At 43.5% G+C, this 22,615-nt stretch overlaps 1 protein-coding gene across 1 annotated transcript in view; it reads left to right on the top strand.

The window, feature by feature from the left end:
* The window catches only part of LOC107292463 (ADP-ribosyl cyclase/cyclic ADP-ribose hydrolase 1), a 78,532-nt gene that overhangs the window by 42,892 nt on the left and 13,025 nt on the right, over window positions 1-22,615 (top strand). The window contains exons 2-7 of the mRNA XM_015821551.2: window positions 1,666-1,795; window positions 2,532-2,667; window positions 3,005-3,087; window positions 4,613-4,689; window positions 15,452-15,544; window positions 19,215-19,301. Coding sequence (XP_015677037.1) covers window positions 1,666-1,795; window positions 2,532-2,667; window positions 3,005-3,087; window positions 4,613-4,689; window positions 15,452-15,544; window positions 19,215-19,301 — 606 coding nt within the window. The remainder of the gene's footprint in view (window positions 1-1,665; window positions 1,796-2,531; window positions 2,668-3,004; window positions 3,088-4,612; window positions 4,690-15,451; window positions 15,545-19,214; window positions 19,302-22,615) is intronic.

The following is a 22,615-nucleotide window of genomic DNA, read 5'->3' as shown; positions in this document are numbered from 1 at the left end:
AAGGGTTGAGCCTGAGTCTGTTCCTCCCCATCCAGACCCGTACGGCCTCCAGGCAACGGGCCATCACGTCAAGGGCATCGTTGGGGTGGCCTGGGGTGGAAATGTACAGCTGAGTATCATCAGCGTACTGATGGAACTCCACCCCAAAGCCACGAATGATCTCCCCCAGCGGCTTTACATAAATATTGAACAAAAGGGGGGAGAGGACCGACCCCTGGGGCACCCCACAAGTTAGGGGTCTAGGATGCTACAAATCCCATCCCCCTGTTAGCATGACAAAGCTATATAAATATGACGAAATTGATAATAACAATAAAATAAAATTATTAGAAAAATAAGAATAATTATAAAACAATACTTAGGTTATTTATTATTTGATAAAAATAAAGATTATAGCACAAACCAGCAGTGGTTGTTCCAGTGGTTATCAGCACACTGTGCAATACCAAAAAGTTTTGCATGACACTCAGAAAATCTGCTCATTGAGACACTTCCCACCTGTGAATTGCAAAAGGTCACACTGTTTGGGTCCACATATAAACTATGCTGATACATTACAACATCCTGGTTCATTGAAAGAACTCAATGCCTATGAAGGCCCACACCAGCTAAAGAACTGGCATATGTGATTTCACATTGTGAAATGTAATAATAATGATAAATTCTGGCTGAGATTGATCGGTTTTATAGTCCAACAACTGAAAGACAAAGTTTTGAAACTCCACCACAGGCCAAGCTGGGAATTGTGACATAATTCAGTAGAACTTCATTTTAACAGACTAATCAGGCAGACAGGGATTCACAAATTTCAATTAAAAACAACATATGTCCTGGAGGCAATATATATCCTTTGTGTAATGAAGTCCTTTGTACAAAATGATATTAACTAACTTTTCATCAATGGACTGAATTGAATAGTGACAGCTAGAAACCTGGTCCATGGCATGCCAAGTCTGCCTTGGCATTGATTATTGAGATTTCCATGTGCTTGGCATGCTTCTCGCATATTGAATATTTTATTCAAGGATATGGAAAGGACAGGCTGTTGCTGAAAGACAATGTACAAGTGTCAGGTTGATGGATATGCACATATTGCATAATAGTCAAATTTCTTATAAACTGCATGTACACAACTATATCTGCTTATAAATATTCACATGTAGGATTTTTTTGTTTTCTTTTTGCAATTTGCACTTTTCTTTTTTATCATTTTGGACTATGCTGATGCAAGTTCCAAAACTTCCTTAGTAACATGTGAAAAATATGTGATTGAAAGCAAGTTATTTCTTTTACAATGACTTGAAGATTACTTTAGAGAAGTATTTCTCAGTCTTGGTTGCATTCAGATGAGAGGATTCCAACTCCCAGAATTCCCCAGACAGGTGGAATAACTCCTTTTCTCTGCAATAAGTAATAGATACAGTATATAATGAGATTGTTAATGGATTGACATAGAACCTAATGATTACTGATGGTGGTGGCATATTTCCTTACAGAATCTAAGATGATCATTATATTGTTTACAGATAACAAATACTGTAACCCAAATCTGCAAAGATAAAGTCAGGAAAACAAAGGCTCAGAATGAACAATAAAAGTCAAAGATAATTTAAAAAGTAACAACAATGAAGCTATATTGCAGCCATTTTTTGTCTCTTTCTGCAGAAATAAAGATTGTCTCAAAGTATGGAAACTATTTGAACAGGCTTTTCTGTACAAGGATCCGTGCAGAGTGGCCAAAGAAGATTACCAGCCTTTAATGGACCTGGCAAGATATTCCATACCATGCAACAAGGTGTGTTGTGCCAGTGGATTTTCTGAGAAAGGGTTACATCTAGGGTTCCCAGTTTGCTTTAGCTTCTTCAGAAAAATACATTAGATGTTTTGATTTTTGAGACTAATTAAAAGGAGGAACTGTCCATTATTCACATGTTTGATAAATGTGAAAGTACTTTATCAGAGTGATTGTGATGTGCAGTCAAAGTTCAACCTAGTTTTTATATCCAAGTGAAACTTTGATCTTCCCATTGCAGTCATCATCTTGCCCATATCCCATGGATTCCTCTGTCATTGTTGAAATATGTGTCCTAGCAATAGTTCATCAGCTTCTATAGAAGACTAGTGATTTTCGGTTCAGGCAGCAAAATATCCTGAATATACCCCTAAGAAGTATTTACAGGAATATTAATAAAGATTTTTGTGTAATCTCTGGTCAAATGTAGTACTGTATATATGCAATTGTTAGGAAGAAATGTAGGGGAAAATACCAAGAGCTATGGATCCAGTATATTTAATGATACATCTATTTATTTGTCTTAGACATGGTCATGCTGCTCTTTAAATGAACTTTTTTTCCCCCCATGACAACTTTAGAAGAAAATTTCTAATTTTTTTCAAGATGAAAAACAAACAGCAGAAACAAATTTTGGAAAAGCTCAATCAATGCACAACATTTTTAAAAGGAGTGTGAGCATATAAAATCATTTGGTTAATGCTGAAAAATGACAAATATCTGTTCCTCTTACTTGCAGTCCTTATTCTGGAGCAAAACATATGACCTGGCACATCATTACACGAAAACCAATAATGATTTCCTCACCTTGGAAGATACTTTGCTAGGCTACATAGCAGATGGGATTTCCTGGTGTGGAAATCCCTCCAATTCAGGTAGGAAAAGCAGAATTCTTACCTCAATAGTTGCTTGGAAGGGTGGTGGGAGGCAGAAATTGTACAGTGTTCGGCCCTTAAAAAATGACCGGAAAGAGAATTGACCCCTTGAAACTAAAAGAGTTATGTCACTGAAAATGGCAGTGAAAATACAGCTTTTATTTATTCTATAAATGCTTTTTAAACAAAGCATTTTTTCCAGTTTAGGGATAAAAGAGAACCCTGATGGATCCCAGGGCCACTTATAGAAGGACGCTAACATTAAATATTAATACTTCCCATCCTGCCTTTTATAACTTTTCCACATTATATTTATGTCGAAACATCTTTCTTTTAGGAGTCAATTATGAATCTTGTCCAAAATGGACTGAGTGTGAAAATAATCCCAGTTCAGTATATTGGAAATTGGCATCTAAGATGGTATGTTTTGCTGATCTCTTCTCAGCCCCTGATGCTAAATGTGCATAATGTATCAGTGATATATACTTTAATGCAATGAACGCAAATCACTAGTCTTAAAGATAAGTCCTATTGGTCATTAAATCTTAATAGTTTCATTTTTTCATTGAAAGAAATGAAAATTTCTTAGCCGACTCAAGGTGCTGATACTGAAAGCTGTAGTATTCCAGGATCATGTGATTGCCATTTAGACATTTTCAGCAGCCTCTGAGAAGCAAAATCAGTGGGGGAAACTGGATTTGTTTAGCAACCACATGATTTATTTAACAACAGTGATTTGAATAACCATGGCAAAAACGGTTGTAAAGTAGGGCGCAGCTCATGCAACAATCACTTGGCTTAGTAACGGAAATTCTGGCCCCAATTGTGATTGCAAGTCAAAGACTACCTGTACTGATGTGATGATAGGCATCCCCCAGAGGGTCAAAAATATCAGGAAAGCAGCCACAACTATGCAATTAAAGCTCTGTTCCTCTTTACCATGCATCAAGATATGTAAAAAGAGGCAGAGCTTCAACTGTGCAGAGCTTTAATCAAACCTTGATATTTTCAATCACTTTGGTATCATTCTGATATTTTCAATCATGTTGGTATTTTTGAACTTTCCCTCGATGCTACTGCACGCTGACATTGTGGGACTCCAAAGCTGTTGAAGCTGAGTTACAGAGCCAATAGGTGCAGGGCGGCATAAAAATATTAGTGATAAATAAATATATAAAGCACAGAACTAAAATGGAACCCAGCAATCATGCAGAGGGAGAGGTATTATTTTTTCATCCATAAAAATAATAAATGGGGCAGCTTTGCAAAAAAAATATTCACTGTGCTGAATTGTCCTCTCTCTCCCCCCCCCATTTTAACTTTTTAACTCTTCATTATGTAAAAGTAACCTTCAACTTACTCCCATAAGTGAGCACATAATTTTAATCATAAGTTGTGACAGTCATAAAACAGGTCACTATGTGACCAGACCTGATTTTACAACTTCATTACGTGAATCCATGATCATTAAGAAAGCCCATTGTTTGCTATGGGCTGGTTTTTGCCAGAGACTGGAACTATATAAATGCAGCCAACTGCCAAGTGCCCAAAATGTCATCATGTGACGGGGGGTGGGTGGGGGTGGAACAGACAACAGAACTTCAAATTGATTGTAAGTAGCTTTTGAGGGCTCCATTGTAACTTTGAACAATTGCTAAGCAACCAATCATAAGTCAAGCGTTACCTGTATTTCTTTGTTTTATTATTACAATTACCATTAACGTTTTTCCTCTTCCATGACTTTTGTGAAAGACTGAAATCATTTTCAGGCAGCATTGATCTAGGTGGGCATGTCTTGTTATGAGTACATACTTTTGAAATTATGGCAGGGAAATAAATCCTGCAGAAATAAACATTTGTTGTATTTTTGGAAACACAGATTATTAACCAAATATAAGATAGATCATTTGCTGGTAGTAAGAAATAATGTTCCTCCTTGTTTTAGTTTGCAGAAACATCCTGTGGAACAGTTCAAGTGATGCTCAATGGATCAACAATGTCTGGAGCATTTAGAAAAAGCAGGTATTCTCTTTCCAATCATGTGCTTAAAATGCTTCTAAAGTAAACAAGGAAAGTTTTCTTCACCATTTATTTGTCGATATTTCTGACCAAGCATCTCTATGTCAGTCATGGGTATCTGCAAGATATGGAGTAAAGAAGGTAGTCACAATGATGTGATTGAAGTACTACTGTAGGAGATGATCAGGCTGAGACCGAGGAGGGGTCAAAGGCATCATCAATTCTGAATCCCTTCACGCCCACAAGATGTATCTTGAAATGCATCTGAACTAAGTCCAGCCCACCTTGAATTCCTTATCTACCACCAAATTGCTTGACTGTTAGAGAGCTTAAGCTTGCAATACATTTTTATACTCATATGAACTGCCTGGATCTCCTGATTTCTCTGGCGCTTGACAACTATCCATTTTTATGTGCATGTCACACATGACAGACATTAAAGAGGGCAGAGGTTCAATTGAACCATTGTGTTGCTTTCTTGATTTTTTCAACTGTACCCCTGCAGATACCCCAAGGGCCAGGTGTGGCTTCTCTAGAGCTGGACTAGCAATTAGCCTGCAGCTTCCAGTTTTCAGCCTGATTGATAGTAAATGATGAATCTCCCAGGCCAGTAACCTCCTCTGTCCACCTGGAGAGGTCCACCCCAGGGTAAGCCTTGGTATAGGCTTCTCCCCAGTACTCTGCTTCCTCCTGGTCACTGTCTTGTGCAGAGATTCCTTGCATGGTCCCCACAGTAGAGGTGGGTTCCTCTTGGGTTTGACCACTATTGCAGATTCTGCTTAATGTAAGGACCTGCCCCAACTGGCTCTCTCAGGAAAGTACAACTCTTGACATCATGTGGTTAATCAAAAGAATTACTGAGAAACAGTGGTTGCAGTAAGGTCAACCAGAATCTAACATTTCCGCACAAAGCACCAAGCTATTCTTCCCACTTTGAAACCCAACCCCCTGCCTAGTCCACCGGCAGCCAATGCACTGCCGCAAGGTTGTTTTGAGAATGCTGAGGTACAGGATAAATAACAGGTCATCCTCATGGGAGAACAACCTTGGAGTCAGGCTGGAATCTGCTGGGAGGGAATCCATTCTATCTCTGAAGACAATCCCCCTCCTTAATTCCCATGTGGTTATGGGAAAAGCGAAAGTATGCAAAGAATACTCCCCTGCAGCGTCCTCCTCCCCATTCCACCAGAATGGCAGGGCACCCAAAAAGGAGACCTGACATGCTGCCACCCCAAAAGAGAGGGATTAAACCTGCAGAAGACACGGGGAAAAAAGAATTAGAACAGTTATTTAGGTTTGTCAGGATATTGATTATGAAAATGTTTCACTAATCTAGGGGCTCTAACATATTGATGATCAACCCATTCATTCTGGCTGGTGGGAAAGTCCTTCCATGCCACTAAATATTGGAGGTTCCCCTACGCTTGCAGGAGTCCAAAATCGCCTTCACCTCAAAGTGTTGTTCACCCTCTATCATTAATGGTTCAGGGACAGGGGGAGGAACTGGCCTAAGGGGTGAGGAAACCTTGGGTTTTAATAAACTGCAATGGCAAGTCTAATACTACCATGACTGGGTTGATAAGGCATTTGTGAATTGCATCCCCATATCTGAAATGATTCGCTGAGGTGCTCCATGTAGTCTATAAATATGATGCAGGAATAGTTTTGCAAGAGCTCAGGCAGAAGGGATCTTTTGACAAGGGATAAAATGCACTTGCTTGGAGAATAAATCAGTCACCATCCAAATTACTGTATTTCCCATGCTTTCGGGGAGTTTCACAATAAAGTCCATAGAAATCTCTCTTCAAGGTGCTGATGGCTCAGCTACTGTTTGAAGAAATGCTGGAGTTTTACCTTGCTGCTGTTTAGATGAGGCACACACCGGACAGCTGGCAATGTAGCCTTCAATGTCTTTTTTGAGGGATGGCCACCAAAACTATCTCTTGACTAGGTGTAATGTTTTCACAAAACCAAAATATCGCACCATTTTTGAGTCATGACAACTCCTCAAAACCACGAGTTTCTGAATTTCTGGAACATAGAGCTTCACCCCTGCAAGGCTAGCCAATCTTGGATTGAGCAAACATTGCTGTGACTCTGGAGCCATTTATCATCCTTTGGGGCAGCTTTTAGGGCAGAGGTCACGTCCTTGGGTATAGGAACTTTTTCTCTCTCCTGGGCTCGGGTGATCACTTGAGCAGCCAGCTGATGAGACAGGAGCATTGGTTTGATTATTTCTGCTTTGGAGCAATTGTATTGTGGCATACGTGACAATGCATCTGCCAGAAAATTCTTCTGCCTGGGGGGATAGTGCAGGGAGAAGTCAAAGTGGTTAAAGTACTGTGCCCATCATGCAGAACCTCATAAATCAATTGTATAAACATAGCTGGGGCTCCCTGCAGTCTGAAAGGGATACTTTGAATTGGAAGCAACCCAGTGGGCAATTGAAAGTAGTTTAATTTATCCCCCTCTTTGATGGTCACGTGCTAATATGCCTCCCGCAAGTCAGTCCAGTTTAGTAAAGTTTGTCCTTGGCGAGGTGGGCTAGCATATCTTTCATCAGAGGTAGGGGGTATTATGTTTAAACCTCTACAGTCCACGCATAGATGAAGGGTCCCATCCTTCTTTTCCTGGAACAGCACTGGAGGCGCAACCTGGGATTGAGCTGGCTGAATCAAACCTCGAGCCAGGTTCTTATCAATGAACAACCAGAGTTCTTTCAGCTCTCTGGGGGTCATTGAGCATAGTTTCAGTTTTGGCAATTTGGCACTGGGCAGGATTTCTATAGCAAAGTCAGTAGGTCTATGAGGGGGGAATTCATCCAAGCCCCTTTCACTAAAAACCTCTTGGAGATCTCAATACTCTTTGGGGATGACATGAAGGTTTTTCTCCTGCATGACAGCCCCTAGTTCATGCTTCAGGATAGTCACCCTACTAGTTTTGCTTCGAGTTTAGGAGGAGCAATTTATTTGAAACTTTAGCAGCCCTTTCCTCCAGTTCACATAAGGATTCCACTTTTTTAGCCAGACTAGCCCTAGGACTAGGAGTCTTTCCATTCCAGGTGCGATTATGAAACTCATGACTTCTGAATGTGCCCCCATCTGCAGTCTTATGAATTCAGTAGCAAATGTTGCTGGGATGCCCCCCATGATAGAGGCATCCAGCTAACAAAATACCACCAAGACTTTTACCCATCTCAGTCGAATTCCCAGTTTCTTGACCAGTGCTGGATTTACCAAGCATCTGGTGGAGCCCAAGTCTAATAAAGCTTTCAATCAAGACCCAGGGAAACTCAGTTCTGGGATGGCATGACTGGGTCATTTACCAGTGGGTTGTTGTCAGAGTCGATGTCCATTAACCCCTGGCTGTTGTCTGGTGGAATCGGGGTTCCCTTGGCTCTTTTTGGTGATGGAGTGAACTCCACGACCTCCACTCCTTTCAGCACTGTCTCTTTGGTCTGTGGTTGCACTTTAGTGGGCCTTGTTAAATCTTTCGTTCGCGTGCGAATGATGAAGACACATGGTGACCACAACAACTCTTTATTCTCCTTCTCCAACTCCAAGCAAAGAAGCAAAAGGCACGCAGGCCTTTTATAGGGCTTGAAACCCGGACAGAGTGAACCAATAGGAATTCCTCTTCTTCGCGCCTTGCGCATGCACACAAGGCTGGTGCCGCTCTGTCTGGTCCCAGGCAGCTTTTACAATGCTCAGGACCATTTGCAACCTTTCTGGGCCTGCTGAGTTTCCTCATCAGGCCCAGGACACAACACCCCTCCCCCCTGGATAGAACACACACAATTCCAATTTTCTTTACAATAATAATAAAATAAAATAATATTCTACTCCATACAAACACCCTTCTATAACTAATAGGGTTAGCTAACCAACCACTCTCTAATGTGGACTTTGCGTGTCTATCTTTTACCCAACATAGGTCCCATCTCCACGACCTAGACCTGTAAGGTTCCTTGTATTGACAGGAACCTCACATAATTGCCTAGATGCTTAGGAGGGGCCTTAGCCCGTTGTGACCTACGCAAGGTTAGGGAGGGGGCCTGGCTTGTCAGCTCACCTGCTTGGCTAGTCAGACCAGGACTTGTATTTAAGGGCACCTGGCCTACTGGCCTGTCAGGTGGGCTCGCTAGACCAGGACTTTGATGCACAAGTTTTGCAGGTGACCCCTGGTGAGGCGTACTGGCAAAATTGCCAGAGCTCTTTCCAGGATCCGTTAGAGCAGCTGGAATTCCCCAACCTTCTGAATTGGCTGAGGATTCCCCAATTACCCTGGATGGCTCCAGGGAACTTAATCCCTTGAGCCCGCGACCAGTCTCGGACGTGACCTGTGTTGCAGGAGTGCCCCAATAGTTCCAGTCCCCTGTGGCCGAGGTGCCAGAGTCAGGAGCAGCCTCTATGGCAAACCCCTCCTCAGGTGAATTCCTGTTTGGAGCTCTTGCGGATACGCATGACTCCCTGTTTGGCGCAATAGCTGAACCGTGAGGATACCCTTGCTCCACCCCTGGGAAATCCCTAGCATCCTGCGGTAATTCCCAGGAGCAATGAGGCAGAGTCTCCAGATGTTGACCTGAAATGCGATCTGGCTCCTGGGCCCCCTCCCCCCAAGAGCGGAGGCAGGGGTGGAAACATCATGGGACAACCGCCAGCGCAGTTGATCGATCTGACGCCTCAGGACGCGACCATCTCCCAAGGTCACTTCGTATGATAGAGGTCCAGAGATCTTACAGATGACAGCAGGGACCCAGAGGTGTCCAGGACCATAATTCCTAGCCCAGACCGGATCGCCCACCTGAAGTCTCCTAGGTGCCCACGGCTGTGACACCTGTGAAGCCACCCGGTCAGGGTGCAGTCTATCCAACTTAGTAATGAGGCGGTGACCCCAGTGTAGTTCAGCTGGGCTCTTCCCGGTGGCAGTGCATGATGTGGTGCGGTGTGCAAGAAGGAAATCTGCTAACCTGTGATGCCAGCTGCCGTATGTTAGTCGTTTGAGTGCGTCTTTGGTGGTGCACACCATTCTTTCTGCTTGCCCGTTGGTGGAAGGGTGAAAGGGAGCTGATGTTGCATGCCAGATCAGGTTGGCCTGAAGGAAAGCCTGGAACTCACAAGATGTAAATTGAGGACCATTGTCAGAGACAAGAACATCCGGAAGGCCATGGGTTGCAAAGATTCCTCTTAGCACCTGGATAGTCCTGGCAGTAGTAGTGGAGGAGACAGGTACAACCTCTAGCCACTTGGAATGGCTATCCAGAAGGATAAGGAAGAATTGCCCCTGGAAGGGCCCAGCATAATCTAAATGTGCCCTTGACCAAGGGGTGTGTGTCTCCTCCCACCTGTGTACTGGGGCCTGAGGCATTTTAGGTCATGATTGTTGGCACACTTAGCACCCGTGCACATGAGCTTCGATAGCTTTATCCAGCCCAGGCCACCAAAGATGGCTGCGTGCAAGCGCTTTCATGCGCACAATGCCTGGATGTCCCTCATGCAGAGAGGACAAGACCCTAGACCGCAGTGAGGTAGGGATAACTACTCTACTCCCCCATAATAGGCACCCATTAAAAGTAGACAGTGTGTGTCTCCTTTGCCAGAAACTTTGAAATGTCGCATCTGGACATGTGTCAGGCCATCCTGACAATACCCATGTCAGCACGCGTACAAGCGTGTGATCAGTGGTAGTCTCTGCAGTCACGTCCCTAGCATTGAGGGGAGATTCAGGCAACTCTTGAATAGAAAGAATATTAATGGCAGGAGCAGGGTCTGGCTCTACCTGTCTCAGAGGTAATCTGCTTAGGCCATCTGCATGGCCCATCTCTTTTCCAGGTTTGTGAACTAGAGTGTAGTCATATGCTGACAGGAAAATGGACCATCTCAGCATACGAGGAGAAATGATATGAGGTGTCTGTTTGTTGGTGGTAAACAACCCCAGCAGAGGCTTGTGGTCTGTATAGACCGTGAAGTGGCAGCCATATAAGAAATCATGGAATTTCTTTATGCCAGCCACTATGGGGGTTTCCCATGGACTAGAATCCGCAGGTTCTAAGATGCCCTGCTGGAGCAATTTGTCCAGCTCAGCATCTATTTTACCTTTGAGGGCAAAAGGTACCCTTCTAGGCTTGACCCTGATGGGCGTGATAGTTGGGTCTAATCGTAGCGCAATGGGGGGCCCCTTGTAGGATCCTAGCTCTGAACTGAACACATCTGCAAACTCCTTGCAGACTTCTGCAAGGCTCAACGTTTGCAAATGGTGCAGCCCAGTTACCTGGATTCCCAGAGCCTTGAACCAATCGAGTCCAATAAGACTCGTACGTTCACCCCCAACTACCACCACATCTAGGAGACCTTCAAAATCCTTATGCTGTACCCTAAGGGTGGCCTCCCCCTTAACACACACCATAGAATTTTGAAAATCAGTGAGTTTTAGATTCGATGGCCTGAGTTTAACTCGAAGGCCATTACTACAGCAAATACGTTTGAATGTGTTAATTGAAATAATTGAGAGAGCGGATCCAGTGTCCAACTCCATTGATAAGGGAACCCCTTGCAACCTTACATTAATGGAAAGTTTCTTCTTAAGGGGCTTGTGTGTCCTTGTCCTTAGAATACTCCTGCGCGATACGCAGAAACCCACTCTGTGTTGGCTGGGGATCCTGGTACCTTTCTGAAGCAATTCTTCCCGAGGTTGGACCTTCTGGCGACCCAAACAGATGGATGCGATGTGGTCTTGCCTGCCACACGCCTTGCAAATGGCGGAGTGGAACCTGCAGTCAGCTCGCTTGTGGCGTCCTCCGCACCCGAAGCATTGAAGAGATGCTGGGGCCTTGTCCGGACTTCCCTTCTGCCTCCTCTCAGCTGGCTGGTGAAGTCTGTCCACCTCCTCTTCAGGATTCGCTTCCAATCCTTCTTGAGCATCCTCTTGATGGACGGTAGCTGTGTCTGGAGGGTTCCTGGCGAGCCGCAAGGCCTTCACAGCCCCGCCTGCTGCTTCCTCAGCTGCCACCTCTCGTAACGCGTCTTGGAAGGAAACATCTTCTTTTGCAAAGATCTTCTGTTGTAAGTCTCTGCTCCTTAAGCCACAAACGAAGCAATCTCGCAGCCTCTCTTCCAGATCCTTGAACTCACAAGGCCTTGCTGCTTGCCTTAAGGCAGTAATAAAGTCCGCAGCAGATTCACCCAGCCTCTGGTCTCTCTGCTCGAACGCATGCCTCCAAGCAATGATGGATAACTTCGGCTGGAAGTGTTCCTTCAACATCTTTTTCAGATCAGCATATGTTACTGACTCAAGAGGTGCAGGGGCCACCAGATTTTCTGCGATGTCAAAAGCTTTTGTCCACAGGCACACAAAAGAGTTGCTGCCTTCAGGCCGTCTTCTCTTATCTGATTTACTCTAAAGTAATTCTCCATCCGTGCTACGTAGGAATTCCATCTCTCTGGGTGGGAGACATCAAAATCAGTTAAGTGGCCAATCTTCGACATCGTAAAGTTTATGAATTTCACCAATCGCTTCCTCTGCAAGCTGATGCTTGGGAAAGGGTCCTTTAGCCGAGCTCACCCCCCAGCAACGCTATACTGGCAGGCTGAGACGCTGATGCAGACGCCGTCTTCCCTCGTCAGGACTTCCTGGGTAAGTCCTTACTTCATTTATTAAGCTTGCAAAGGATCCCACCTTCGTCGCCAGTGTTAAATCTTTCGTTCGCGTACGAATGATGAAGACACATGGTGACCACAACAGCTCTTTATTCTCCTTCTCCAACTCCAAGCAAAGAAGCAAAAGGCACGCAGGCCTTTTATAGGGCTTGAAACCTGGACAGAGTGAACTAATAGGAATTCCTCTTCTTCGCGCCTTGCGCATGCGCACAAGGCTGGTGCCACTCTGTCTGGTCCCGGGCAGCTTTTACAATGCCCGGGACCATTTGCAACCTTTCTGGGCCTGCTGAGTTTCCTCATCAGGCCCAGGTCACAACAGGCCTCCTCTTGGGATTTGGGTTGATCTTCTTTCCTGGACAGCCAGTTTTGCATTCTGCACCTTGATGTCCCTCTTGGCCACATTTGAAGCACGTGTAGATTTGGCTTACAAAGTTTGGGGTTTAGCTGTTTCTCTCTTCTCTGGAGGGTATTTCTTCCAGGATCTCGCTGTGCGGTACTTGTTTCGGGCTTGGTCAATCTCTACTTCCTCAGCAAGCATGCAGCAGTTGTGCAGGGTTGCAGAGGCCTCTCTTGCCAGACAAGCATTGTATAGGTCAGTGGTGGCGAACCTATGGCACGTGTGCCAGAGGTGGCACTCAGAGCTCTCTCTGTGGACACGTATGCTGTTGCCCCACCAGAGTTCACCAGAGTAGCAAGCACGTGGCATTTGGAAGTGACAGGGCAGGAAGTGAGCAAGCAAGCGGCATTGGCCCCCCCGGGGATGCCCCAGAGATGGCAGCCTCTGCTGCCCTGGCCCCGGCCACGCTCACCCAGTCTGCCGTGACCACTGCAGCCATGCCCACCCAGTGGGCCATGCCCCCCACTCCCCCCTGAGGGCACCACAATGCTGATGCAGCCCTGGCACTTTGTGATAAATAAGTGGGTTTTGGGTTGCAGTTTGGGCACTTGGTCTCTAAAAGGTTTGCCATCACTGGTATAGGTTGTTGTTCAGTTCATCTTTAAAACAACTGATGAGGATGTCTTCTGGCCAGTCGAGTCAGTATGCCAGGTTGTGGAACTCTTTGGTGTATTCCACCACAGCTCTGCACCCTTGTCTCACAGTTTTAATGTGGTCTCTGGCTTTTCAGTCAGAGAGGGTCCTCAAACCAATGATGGAGCATCATCATCCAGCAAGTGGCTGCTCCTTCCAGTGCCAATGCAACACACCTCACCTTGGAACCTTTGGTAGGGATGTCTGGCCCATAAGCCTGTATGTAGGTTAAGATGTGGGCCAGAAAAAAATCCCAGTTGCTGGGAGTCCCCATCAAATTTCACACCAGCGGTGGGGCTTTCCTTCTTTGTGGGCCTGTGGCTGCAGCACCCCCTGGTGTGGTGGTTCTGGTAGGATCCCTCTGCGCTGCTCCCATGGTTGCAGCTGCCCCAGCTGGGATTGCTGAGACTCCCGCCTAATGATGTCTAATGGTGAGGCTCTCCTGCAGTCATCCTCCTCTAGGGCTTGACAAGCATCCCCAGAGGTCATTCTGCCTAGGGTCTTGTGTGCCTTGAGGGTCTGGAATCCTTCCATCATGGTGTGCATGGCTCTCTTCATGAGGATGTCAGCATGATCAAGTTACTCCTTTAGTCCTCCCTTCCCATTCATCTTTCTTCCCAATGCCAATGGACCACCTGGGTTTCAATGAATCTCCCAGACCAGTAACCCCCTCTGTCCACCTGGAGAGGTCCACCCCAGGGTGAGCCTTGGTATAGGCTTCTCCCCAGTACTCTGCTTCCTCCTGGTCACTGTCTTGTGCAGATATTCCTTGCATGGTCCCCACAGTAGAAGTGGGTTCCTCTTGGGTTTGACCACTATTGCAGATTCCGCTTAATGTAAGGACCTGGCCCAACTGGCCCTCTCAGGAAAGTACAACTCTTGACACCATGTGGTTAATCAAAAGAACATTTACTGAGAAAGAGTGATTCCAGTCAACCAGAATCTAACATTCCCATGCAAAGCACCAAGCTATTCTTCCCACTTTGAAACCCAACCCCCCTGCCCAGTCCACCAGCAGCCGATACAGTGCTGCAAGTTTGTTTTCAGAACATTAGTATGTTCCTTCTGCTGAAATATTCCCCTTGAAAATAAAGCCCCTCCTTTTGACCTAAGGCAGTGATGGTGAACCTTTTAGAGACCGAGTGCCCAAAACCTTGTCCCACCCCCACCCTTCCCCCACCCCGCCTGCCCACAGGGCCATTCACCGCCTCCAGGGCTCGTCACAGATCACCCAGCAGCACCATGGAAGCCACGCCCTCTGCCCATGCCCCGCAGCATCAATTGTGGGCGATAGGGTGTGAGGGCAGAGTCTTGTCTACACTGCCTGGCTGCCATGTCCTTGGCTGTGCTGCTTCGCATGGGCCACGCTCGGGGGTGACTCTCCTCCAGGGGGCTGCTGGTAAGGAGGGGATCGTGGGGGGAGGCAAGGCTGGGGCAACGGCACATGTGCCCACAGAGAGGGCTCCGAGTGCCGCCTCTGGCACCCGTGCCATAGGTTCGCCACCACTGACCTAAGGTGTCAAAACAAATGCAGGGCCTTCATAATAAACAAATTAGTATTAATATTTATTTATTTATAAAATTCATTGGCCGCCCATCTTTCCATAAAGTAATTCTAGGAGGCTTACAATCATAATAATATTTGCACAAAAACTCATACAGCATGATTAAGAGGATAGATAACCTTAGGTGAGAACAAGGTAGGGGATATCCCTTAAGATTTGGGGCCATGCTCTGTTCATTTTGCTAATGCCAAAATTGAGCAAAGTCCTTTTTGGCTATGCCATCTTGTGGTTCCTTTTCTTTTCTTCTTGGCTTTCTTTGTGAGCTTGTCCCCATGGCTGAGAATTTTATGATGAGTAGCAGACAAGGCTCATCCACTATTCACTGAGTATGGCAAGTATACAGATCCATCAGAATGTATAAGAACCCAGAAAGACCAAATTAGGGTCTTTTTTCTCTTCTGAAAATAGAAATATACATCCAGTAGCAAAGGAGTTATATTTTAACACTTTGGCCTGATATATTTGTTTAAGCAAGAAAAGGTTTTGAATGTGTTTCTCTGCTTCTGTTCTTTCAGCATTTTTGGCAGTGTTGAAATAGTTAACTTAAACCCAAAGGAAGTTTCCAAGATGCAGATTTGGTTAATGCATGACATTGATGGACCTCAGAGGTATGTATGGTTAGCCCATGCAGAATATACAGTAGCACTGCTTTATTGCCACCATTCTGGATAACACATGTGAGATGAGCAGCTATATAAATTTAATAAATAAAACAGCATATATCAAAATGACTTCTTGTGTCTCTTGGATGTCTTTCCCTAAAATTGAATCCTTCATCCTTAGATGTAGTGATCTGTCTTTAGAAATATAGTTGAAACACCATTTAAAAAGAAATTTTATTTTACTTATTTATTTATTAAATTTATTGACTGCCCATTTACCATAGATTATTGATTATACATTCATAGCTACCAATTACAATTTCCTTTTAGCATAAGCAACATCATTAAAATAGAAAATAGGGGATGAGGAATAAGCCCCCTCCAAATTAAAAGCAAGAGATAAGAAAAAAGAAAAGGAAATAGAACTGCATCTAGCTGAACCCAATACCACCAACAGGCCACCCTGTATCTTTCTCACAAAAGACCTTCACTTCCATCACAACAATGGGCATTATTTTCTGAAACTTCTCACCTCCCTCCTTCTCTGGATTTTCTTTATTTCACCCAACTATTATCAGTATTTGCATGAGCAACATGGTGGTCTAGTGGTGAAGATGCTTACCTCCCACTCGGAAGGTTGAGAGTTGAATCCTAGATAGTGGCAGGTGTTTCTCTCCTAGGGCACAAAGAAAAAATATCTGCTGCAAACTCTGCATAGCATCAGGAAGGGCATCTGGCCAGTGGTGGGATTCAAATCTGTGAACAACCAGTTCTCTGTGTGGATGTCGCTTCCGGAAGTCCATTCTAGGCCTGGGCAACCAAAAATTAGTTACTGGTTCTGCTGAACTGGTGCGAACTGGCTGAATCCCACCACTGCATCTGGCCAGTAAACTGTCAGCTCCATTCAGTCGCTTCAACTCTAACCTAAATTAAGGGATTATAGGATCATAAAAAAGGACTTATTGTCAGCATTTGTGTATGAGCACACACACACTCATAAGATTTATTATTTAAGAATCACTTTTTATGCAGGTAGCCTTGTAACAATGTCTGTGCCACCCCAAATTAAATTCTCCAGAAAACTATTGTTTACTTTGAACTTCATTTTCCAGTGCAATCTTCACTTCGTAGAAAATCTAGATTGATTTATATTGCATTCTTGGCTTCTACCACTAGAGGATACTGTCCCCCCATGAATACGCTAGATCTTGCTCATCTTAAAATGCAGCAATGATTTACAGGGTAAGTTGATAGCACAGTTAGCCATATGTTTAGCTTGGATTTAGCATTTTCCTTCACCTATCTAGTCCATCTCAAGGACCTAGGATAGGCAGAGGTTGTTATTTATAAAGGGTATGTAGTTGTTGTTAGTTGCGAAGTTGTGTCCGACCCATCGCGACCCCATGGACAGGTTCCTCCAGGCCTCTACCATCTTCTGGAGTCCATTTAAGCTCACGCCTACTGCTTCAGTGACTCCATCCAGCCACCTCATTCTCTGTCATCCCCTTCTTCTATTGTCCTCAATCTTTCCCAGCATTAGGCTCTTCTCCAGTGAGTCCTTCCTATTTAGTTAATATAAAATAGGGGGACAAACTATTTTCCAAAGCGCCAAAAAGCAAGACAAGAACCAATGGATTGAAACTAAACTAGGAGAGAAGCAACTTAGAACTTAGAAGAAGTTTCCTAAGAGTGAGAACAATCAACCAGTGGACTGGCTTGCCTTCAGAAGTTGTGGGTACTCCATCACTGGAGGCTTTCAAGAAGAGACTGGATAGCCATTTGTCTGAAATGGTATAGACTCTCCTGCTCAAGCAGGGTATTGGGCTAGATGACCTCCAAGTCCCATCCAGCTCTTATTCTATGTTCTATATATAATTAATAACATATACAGGTATATTACTATGTGTAGATAATCTACAATTAAATTCATAGTGTAAGACTGGTGGAAATTTAACAATTCAGGTACAAGCAAGGACTTAAAAAATATTAAGATATTGCCTAAGAATATAGGTAGTTCAAAGCAAGATGGTTGCTGTAAAAGTAGGGTGTTCAGGTCTGATAAATTCAATATTTCCAGATATCGAGGAAGTCTTTTAGGCATTGGTTTGAGGGCATCAGTCATTATTGATATAACAACAGATTTCTTTTTTCATCAGTATTCAGCTTTGATTTGCAAGTCCCAATATTTTATACTTTTTTCCAATTGGTTTTTCTCAATCATCAACCATCAATGAACCAAACTTTCTTCCTTTCAGTCACTTATATCAGGCTTGAACAAGATGCCTGTCTGTTTGGATCTTAAAATCCCATAAGATCTTGGCTCTTTAGTTTTCCAAAACTTGCTCAGCTTGATGGTTCCAGCAGCTTTACCACATTCAAATCCAAATCTCTGCCAAAGTATCCAATGAATAATTCTGGCAACTCAGTCATGACGCTGCTTGTAGTCAGTTTGTGAAATATTGCAGGATCCAATCTGAGTCAGTCACCAAACCAGAGGTTTAATTTTTCAAGCTTTTGGACTCATGCTGGAGCCCATCCTCAGGGAATTTCTCTCTAGAGAGCACGCACTCTGCTAGAGAGATGTTCCCTGAGGATGGGCTTCAGCAGAAGTCCAAAAGCTCAGAAGACTAAACCTCTGGTACAGGTGACTTACTCAGATTGGATCCTGCAATACTATCTGGGACATGCCTTCATTTGTGAAATATTGTTGCAGCTACTGATCAAATGATCAACTGTTTCATCATTTTTTCTGCAAAGACATTTGCTGGTTGTTTGTTACATGTCGAATCTTTGTCTTTGTGCAATTGGTTGGCAAAGCTTCTTGAGCTGCTAAAATAAAATCTTCAGTTTCTTCTTCTTATTATTATTTCAAGAGCAAAGTAACTCTTGAGACATTAAAAGGAGGGGGAAACAAATCCAGGAAGAAAAAAACAGATGGGTGAGAAAAGAGTTTAAGATTCTAATAATCTTTTGCCATATTGTGTAATTACTCTCCAACAGCCCCAAGGTGGGTTTGTAAAATGCAAGAGAAAGAGAGGCAGCTTAGAAAAGAGGGCAGCATGGGAAAAAAACAAGAGTAGAGTCATGAAGAAAAGGAGAACTTTTTAAAAAAAAGACACAGAGGAAGGATCTAAAATATATTTACAGTAACCTCTTTTGTATTCTGAAATTATATAAAACTTCTGAGGGCCCCCTTTATTATTAATTTAAACATTACGATCTATAGCGTTTTCATGCATTGTTCTTTAGTTTTTTCTGTTTCTTGTTTTAGATCTCCCCCTCCCCCCCAACTGAGCCTGATTTTACATTTTCTTTAATTATAATGATACTATGACCCTCCCCCTACAAATATTGCAAATGTGTTATCTATGTGTACAATGCAGTATAAGAGGAAAAATGCAATTAAAAAAATGTTCTGTGTATTGATACCTTTTTTGGTTTGCTTAAAGGTGGGTGCTTGGGGAAGACTGATTATGCTAATTCAGGTATTTAGGAATGAGGTTATCTTGAAAGCACTAGAGAGATTTTTAAACTATTGGAAAAATATTTATTCAGGAATCAGGCACCAAGTTTTTTATTTTCTGGAAGGTTTTTGCAGTTTTCTGTATGCAAATTTTTGTGACTTACAGAGACAATAAGCACTTGGAACTAATGTGTGATGGGCTTCTATTGCCAGGGAATCTTGCACAGGACATTCCATTGCACAGTTGAGAGAGATCTTGGAAAACAGAAATATAAGTGTCTCCTGCGAAGACAATTACAGGTAATTTCTGTGCAGCAGAATAATAAATATTACAGAAATAATGCAAGATTATCATCCGCAAAAATGTCAACAAAAACAGTTTCTGCCTTATCACTTGGTAGATATTATTATTTTAATCAATATATGAATCATCGTAATTTTTAAGGATATTGTTCAAACTAGAGTTAATACAATAAAAGAAAATGTAAGGCCCTGCCTCAGCTGAATCTCTCAAGAAAGCAGAACTCTTAAAACTCTCATCATTTCAACAGGAACTTTGAGAGTTAGTGAAAGCAAGAGAAGGCAGGCAGGATCTGAAAAGCCCGTGTGAATTCTCTAGGTTACACACCAAAGTTTAAACCCTTCCCCCCAACTACCCAGTCCATAGGTGCCAATCCAGAGGTGTTAAAATGTTGTGAGAACTCCTAACGGAGACAGTGATAAGATGTTTCCCAGGTGTCTCTTCCTCTCTTCCGTGGTGAAGCGGAGCAGATGGCCTTGGGCAATCCCCCCCTTATATTCTTCAGAAAGATACGTCAAAGTGAAGAGGAACTGAGTAAACAAAGCAAAGCTAAGCACAGTACAGAAGAGCTCCAAAGGTTCCTCCTCCCCTCACAGAAAAGGAATAAAATGATAAAGGTTATATCCATGGCTCCCCCCTCACAAATCATCCTTCCCAGAGGTTACAATAAATCTTATAAAAATGATTCCATTATATGGTTATAATGTGAACATATGCAGAGTCAGATAAGCAAAATGTAAATAGGTGAGGGAATCAAAGCTTTCATAAACAGTTTTTCCATCAGTTTATTAATGTGGTGACATCAAGATCAAAATTACAGATTCAAACGTATTTTTGAACAATGCATCCCAAATGTGAGGCTTCCAATCACATAAAGAATTATGGGATGATCTGGGAGGAAAGGGCAGCCAACCAAACCACTATTCACACAAATCATTCAAAGATAGTGTGACCCCAAACTTAACCTTGGGTGTAGCAAGCTCTCTACTGATGTGCTGGAAAGACATAATTAATTTTATATCTCTGGTGAAAGTTTAGTGCTCCATTCAAAAGTAGTTTGAATTATTTCTCTCATGCAAAGTAGTAAGTTTTCCTGATTGTTCTGTATTTTTTTTTCATTTCTTCTTTGCTCTTTGTCTATTAAAGTGAAAATTTTGACAAAATTAAACTTTCATAAACTGTGTTCAATAAGTGTGCCTAAAGTATCCTATACAATTGTTGGAATAAAAGTCTTCATCCTGGTTCATCCAAGCTGGCAACTGCTTTGGGAAGAAGGTTGTAGTTTATTGGAGAGGAGACCCAGATAGGAAGATGGCTCTGGCAGCAAAAAGAGAGAACACATGTAGGGAGTGGGTTTTTTTATACCCTCTGAAGCCTTTTGTTTTGAGTTGTTTCCTGTTTCTGTGGCATGAACTTTGAACGGAGTCTGAGTGTGCTTTTCTGGGCCTTGGTATCTGTGGTTTAATCCTATTATGTCCAAAAGGTCATATCCTGCTTCCTTGGGGCTGGGCTAATGACTCTTAGAGTTTGGGTGAGGTATGCAGATTTTAGGCCTTTGTCTTCTTAATCTTCTAGCACCAACTTTCCTGAATGGTCTGCATCTGCATTTCTATAGAGCTGGTTTTTGCTTGGGGGAGGCAGACTTGGGGCTATTAAGGAAACTGGGCATGCTTTTCTGCCTCTTCAAGATCCTGAGGAAATATATTTTTTTCTGCCCTTTTAATATTTCCTTTTCTGGGGGGGGGATGACTTCCCATAATCCCCTCTTTGTGTCATAATGGTGTGGATGTCACACTTTTACTGGCACAAGATTAAAATTGATCTGACTGGTTTTTCAGACGAAAAAGCATCCGGGGAGGACTGCGGTTCCCTGACGAAGTACCCTTACCTCCTTCCCTGGGAACTATTTGTCATGGTTTTTGGACTCCTCATTAGTCCAGGAGGACCTGCGCCTGTTTGAAAGGCGATGAGTACTAACCCCTCCTCTTCTGTCATGGTTTTCAGACCCCTTTTGTGTCTGGGAGGACCTGCACTTGCTTTTTTCCAAGCGATGAGTACTGACCCCTCCTTTTCTGTCACGGTTTTCTGACCCCTTGTGTGTCTGGGAGGACCTGCGCTTTTTGGAAAGCGATGAGTACTGACCCCTCCTTTTCTGCCCCCCCTCACCTTCTGAACAGGGCTTTGCTTACAGGGCCTTTACCAGCTGGTTGCCCAAATTCAATTCTGTCAATCACTCATTCCATTCCATTTTCACACAGCCTCTCCCTTTTCCCTAACAAAAGGTCCTGCACTCTGGCCAAAACCCCATGCTTTCCAGGGTCTGCCACTTGAACAGATCCTTTCTGCAGCTAGGAAAGACCAGAGGGAGCAAAATCCAACTGTGATTGGGAAAAAAGGGTCTTCTCACTCACTCACACACACATACACACATTTCCTTTGTTCCCCTGGGCTTTAAAGTTAAAATTTAGAGGTACTCACCTTCACCTTCTTTTCAAAGCAGCCCTTGAGCTCAAACCCAAAACTCCCTTTACTACCCTGGCTCCACTGGGCATGACCTGGGAAACCCATCCACAGACACAAGTGGTCTGCTGCCGGCAAGATGGGGCTTACCAGTCTCAGTCCATTGGAGAGGTTAGCTTGGAGTCCCATTCTGGTGTGCCAAATTGTTGGAAGAAAAGTCTTCATCCTGGTTCATCCAAGCTGAGAATAAACATGGCAACTGTTTTGGGAAGAAGGTTGTAGTTTATTGGAGAAGAGAGCCAGACAGGAAGATGGCTCTGGCAGAAAAGAGAGAGAACACATTTAGGGAGTGGGTTTTTTATACCCTCTGAAGCCTGTTGTTTTGAGTTGTTTCTTGTTCCTGTGGCATGAACTTTGAACTGAGTCTGAGTGTGCTTTTCTGGGCCTTGGTATCTGTGGTATAATCCTATTATGTCCCAAAGGTCATATCCTGCTTCCCTGGGGCTGGGCTAATGACTCTTAGAGTTTGGGTGAGGTATGCAGATTTTAGGTCTTTGTCTTCTTAATCTTCTAGCTCCAACTTTCCTGAATGGTCTGCATCTGCATTTCTATAGAGCTGGTTTCTGCTTGGGGGAGGCAGACTTGGGGTTATTAAGAAAACTGGGCATGCTTCCCTGCCTCTTCAAGATCCTGAGGAAATATATATTTTTTCTGCCCTTTTAATATTTCCTTTTCTGGGGTGAGGTGACTTCCCACACTACTTATATCAATAACTAGATACTCTTCTAATATTACATAGACATCGATAAGTTAAATCTATACATATTCTGGATGGTTGTACTCTATAATTTTA

Source organism: Protobothrops mucrosquamatus, unplaced genomic scaffold (assembly GCF_001527695.2).
Source record: "Protobothrops mucrosquamatus isolate PMUCROS unplaced genomic scaffold, P.Mucros_1.0 scaffold1347, whole genome shotgun sequence".
Lineage (NCBI taxonomy): Eukaryota > Metazoa > Chordata > Lepidosauria > Squamata > Viperidae > Protobothrops > Protobothrops mucrosquamatus.
The sequence above is the reverse complement of the archived record's forward strand: the minus strand, read 5'-3'. Positions and strand labels throughout refer to the sequence as shown.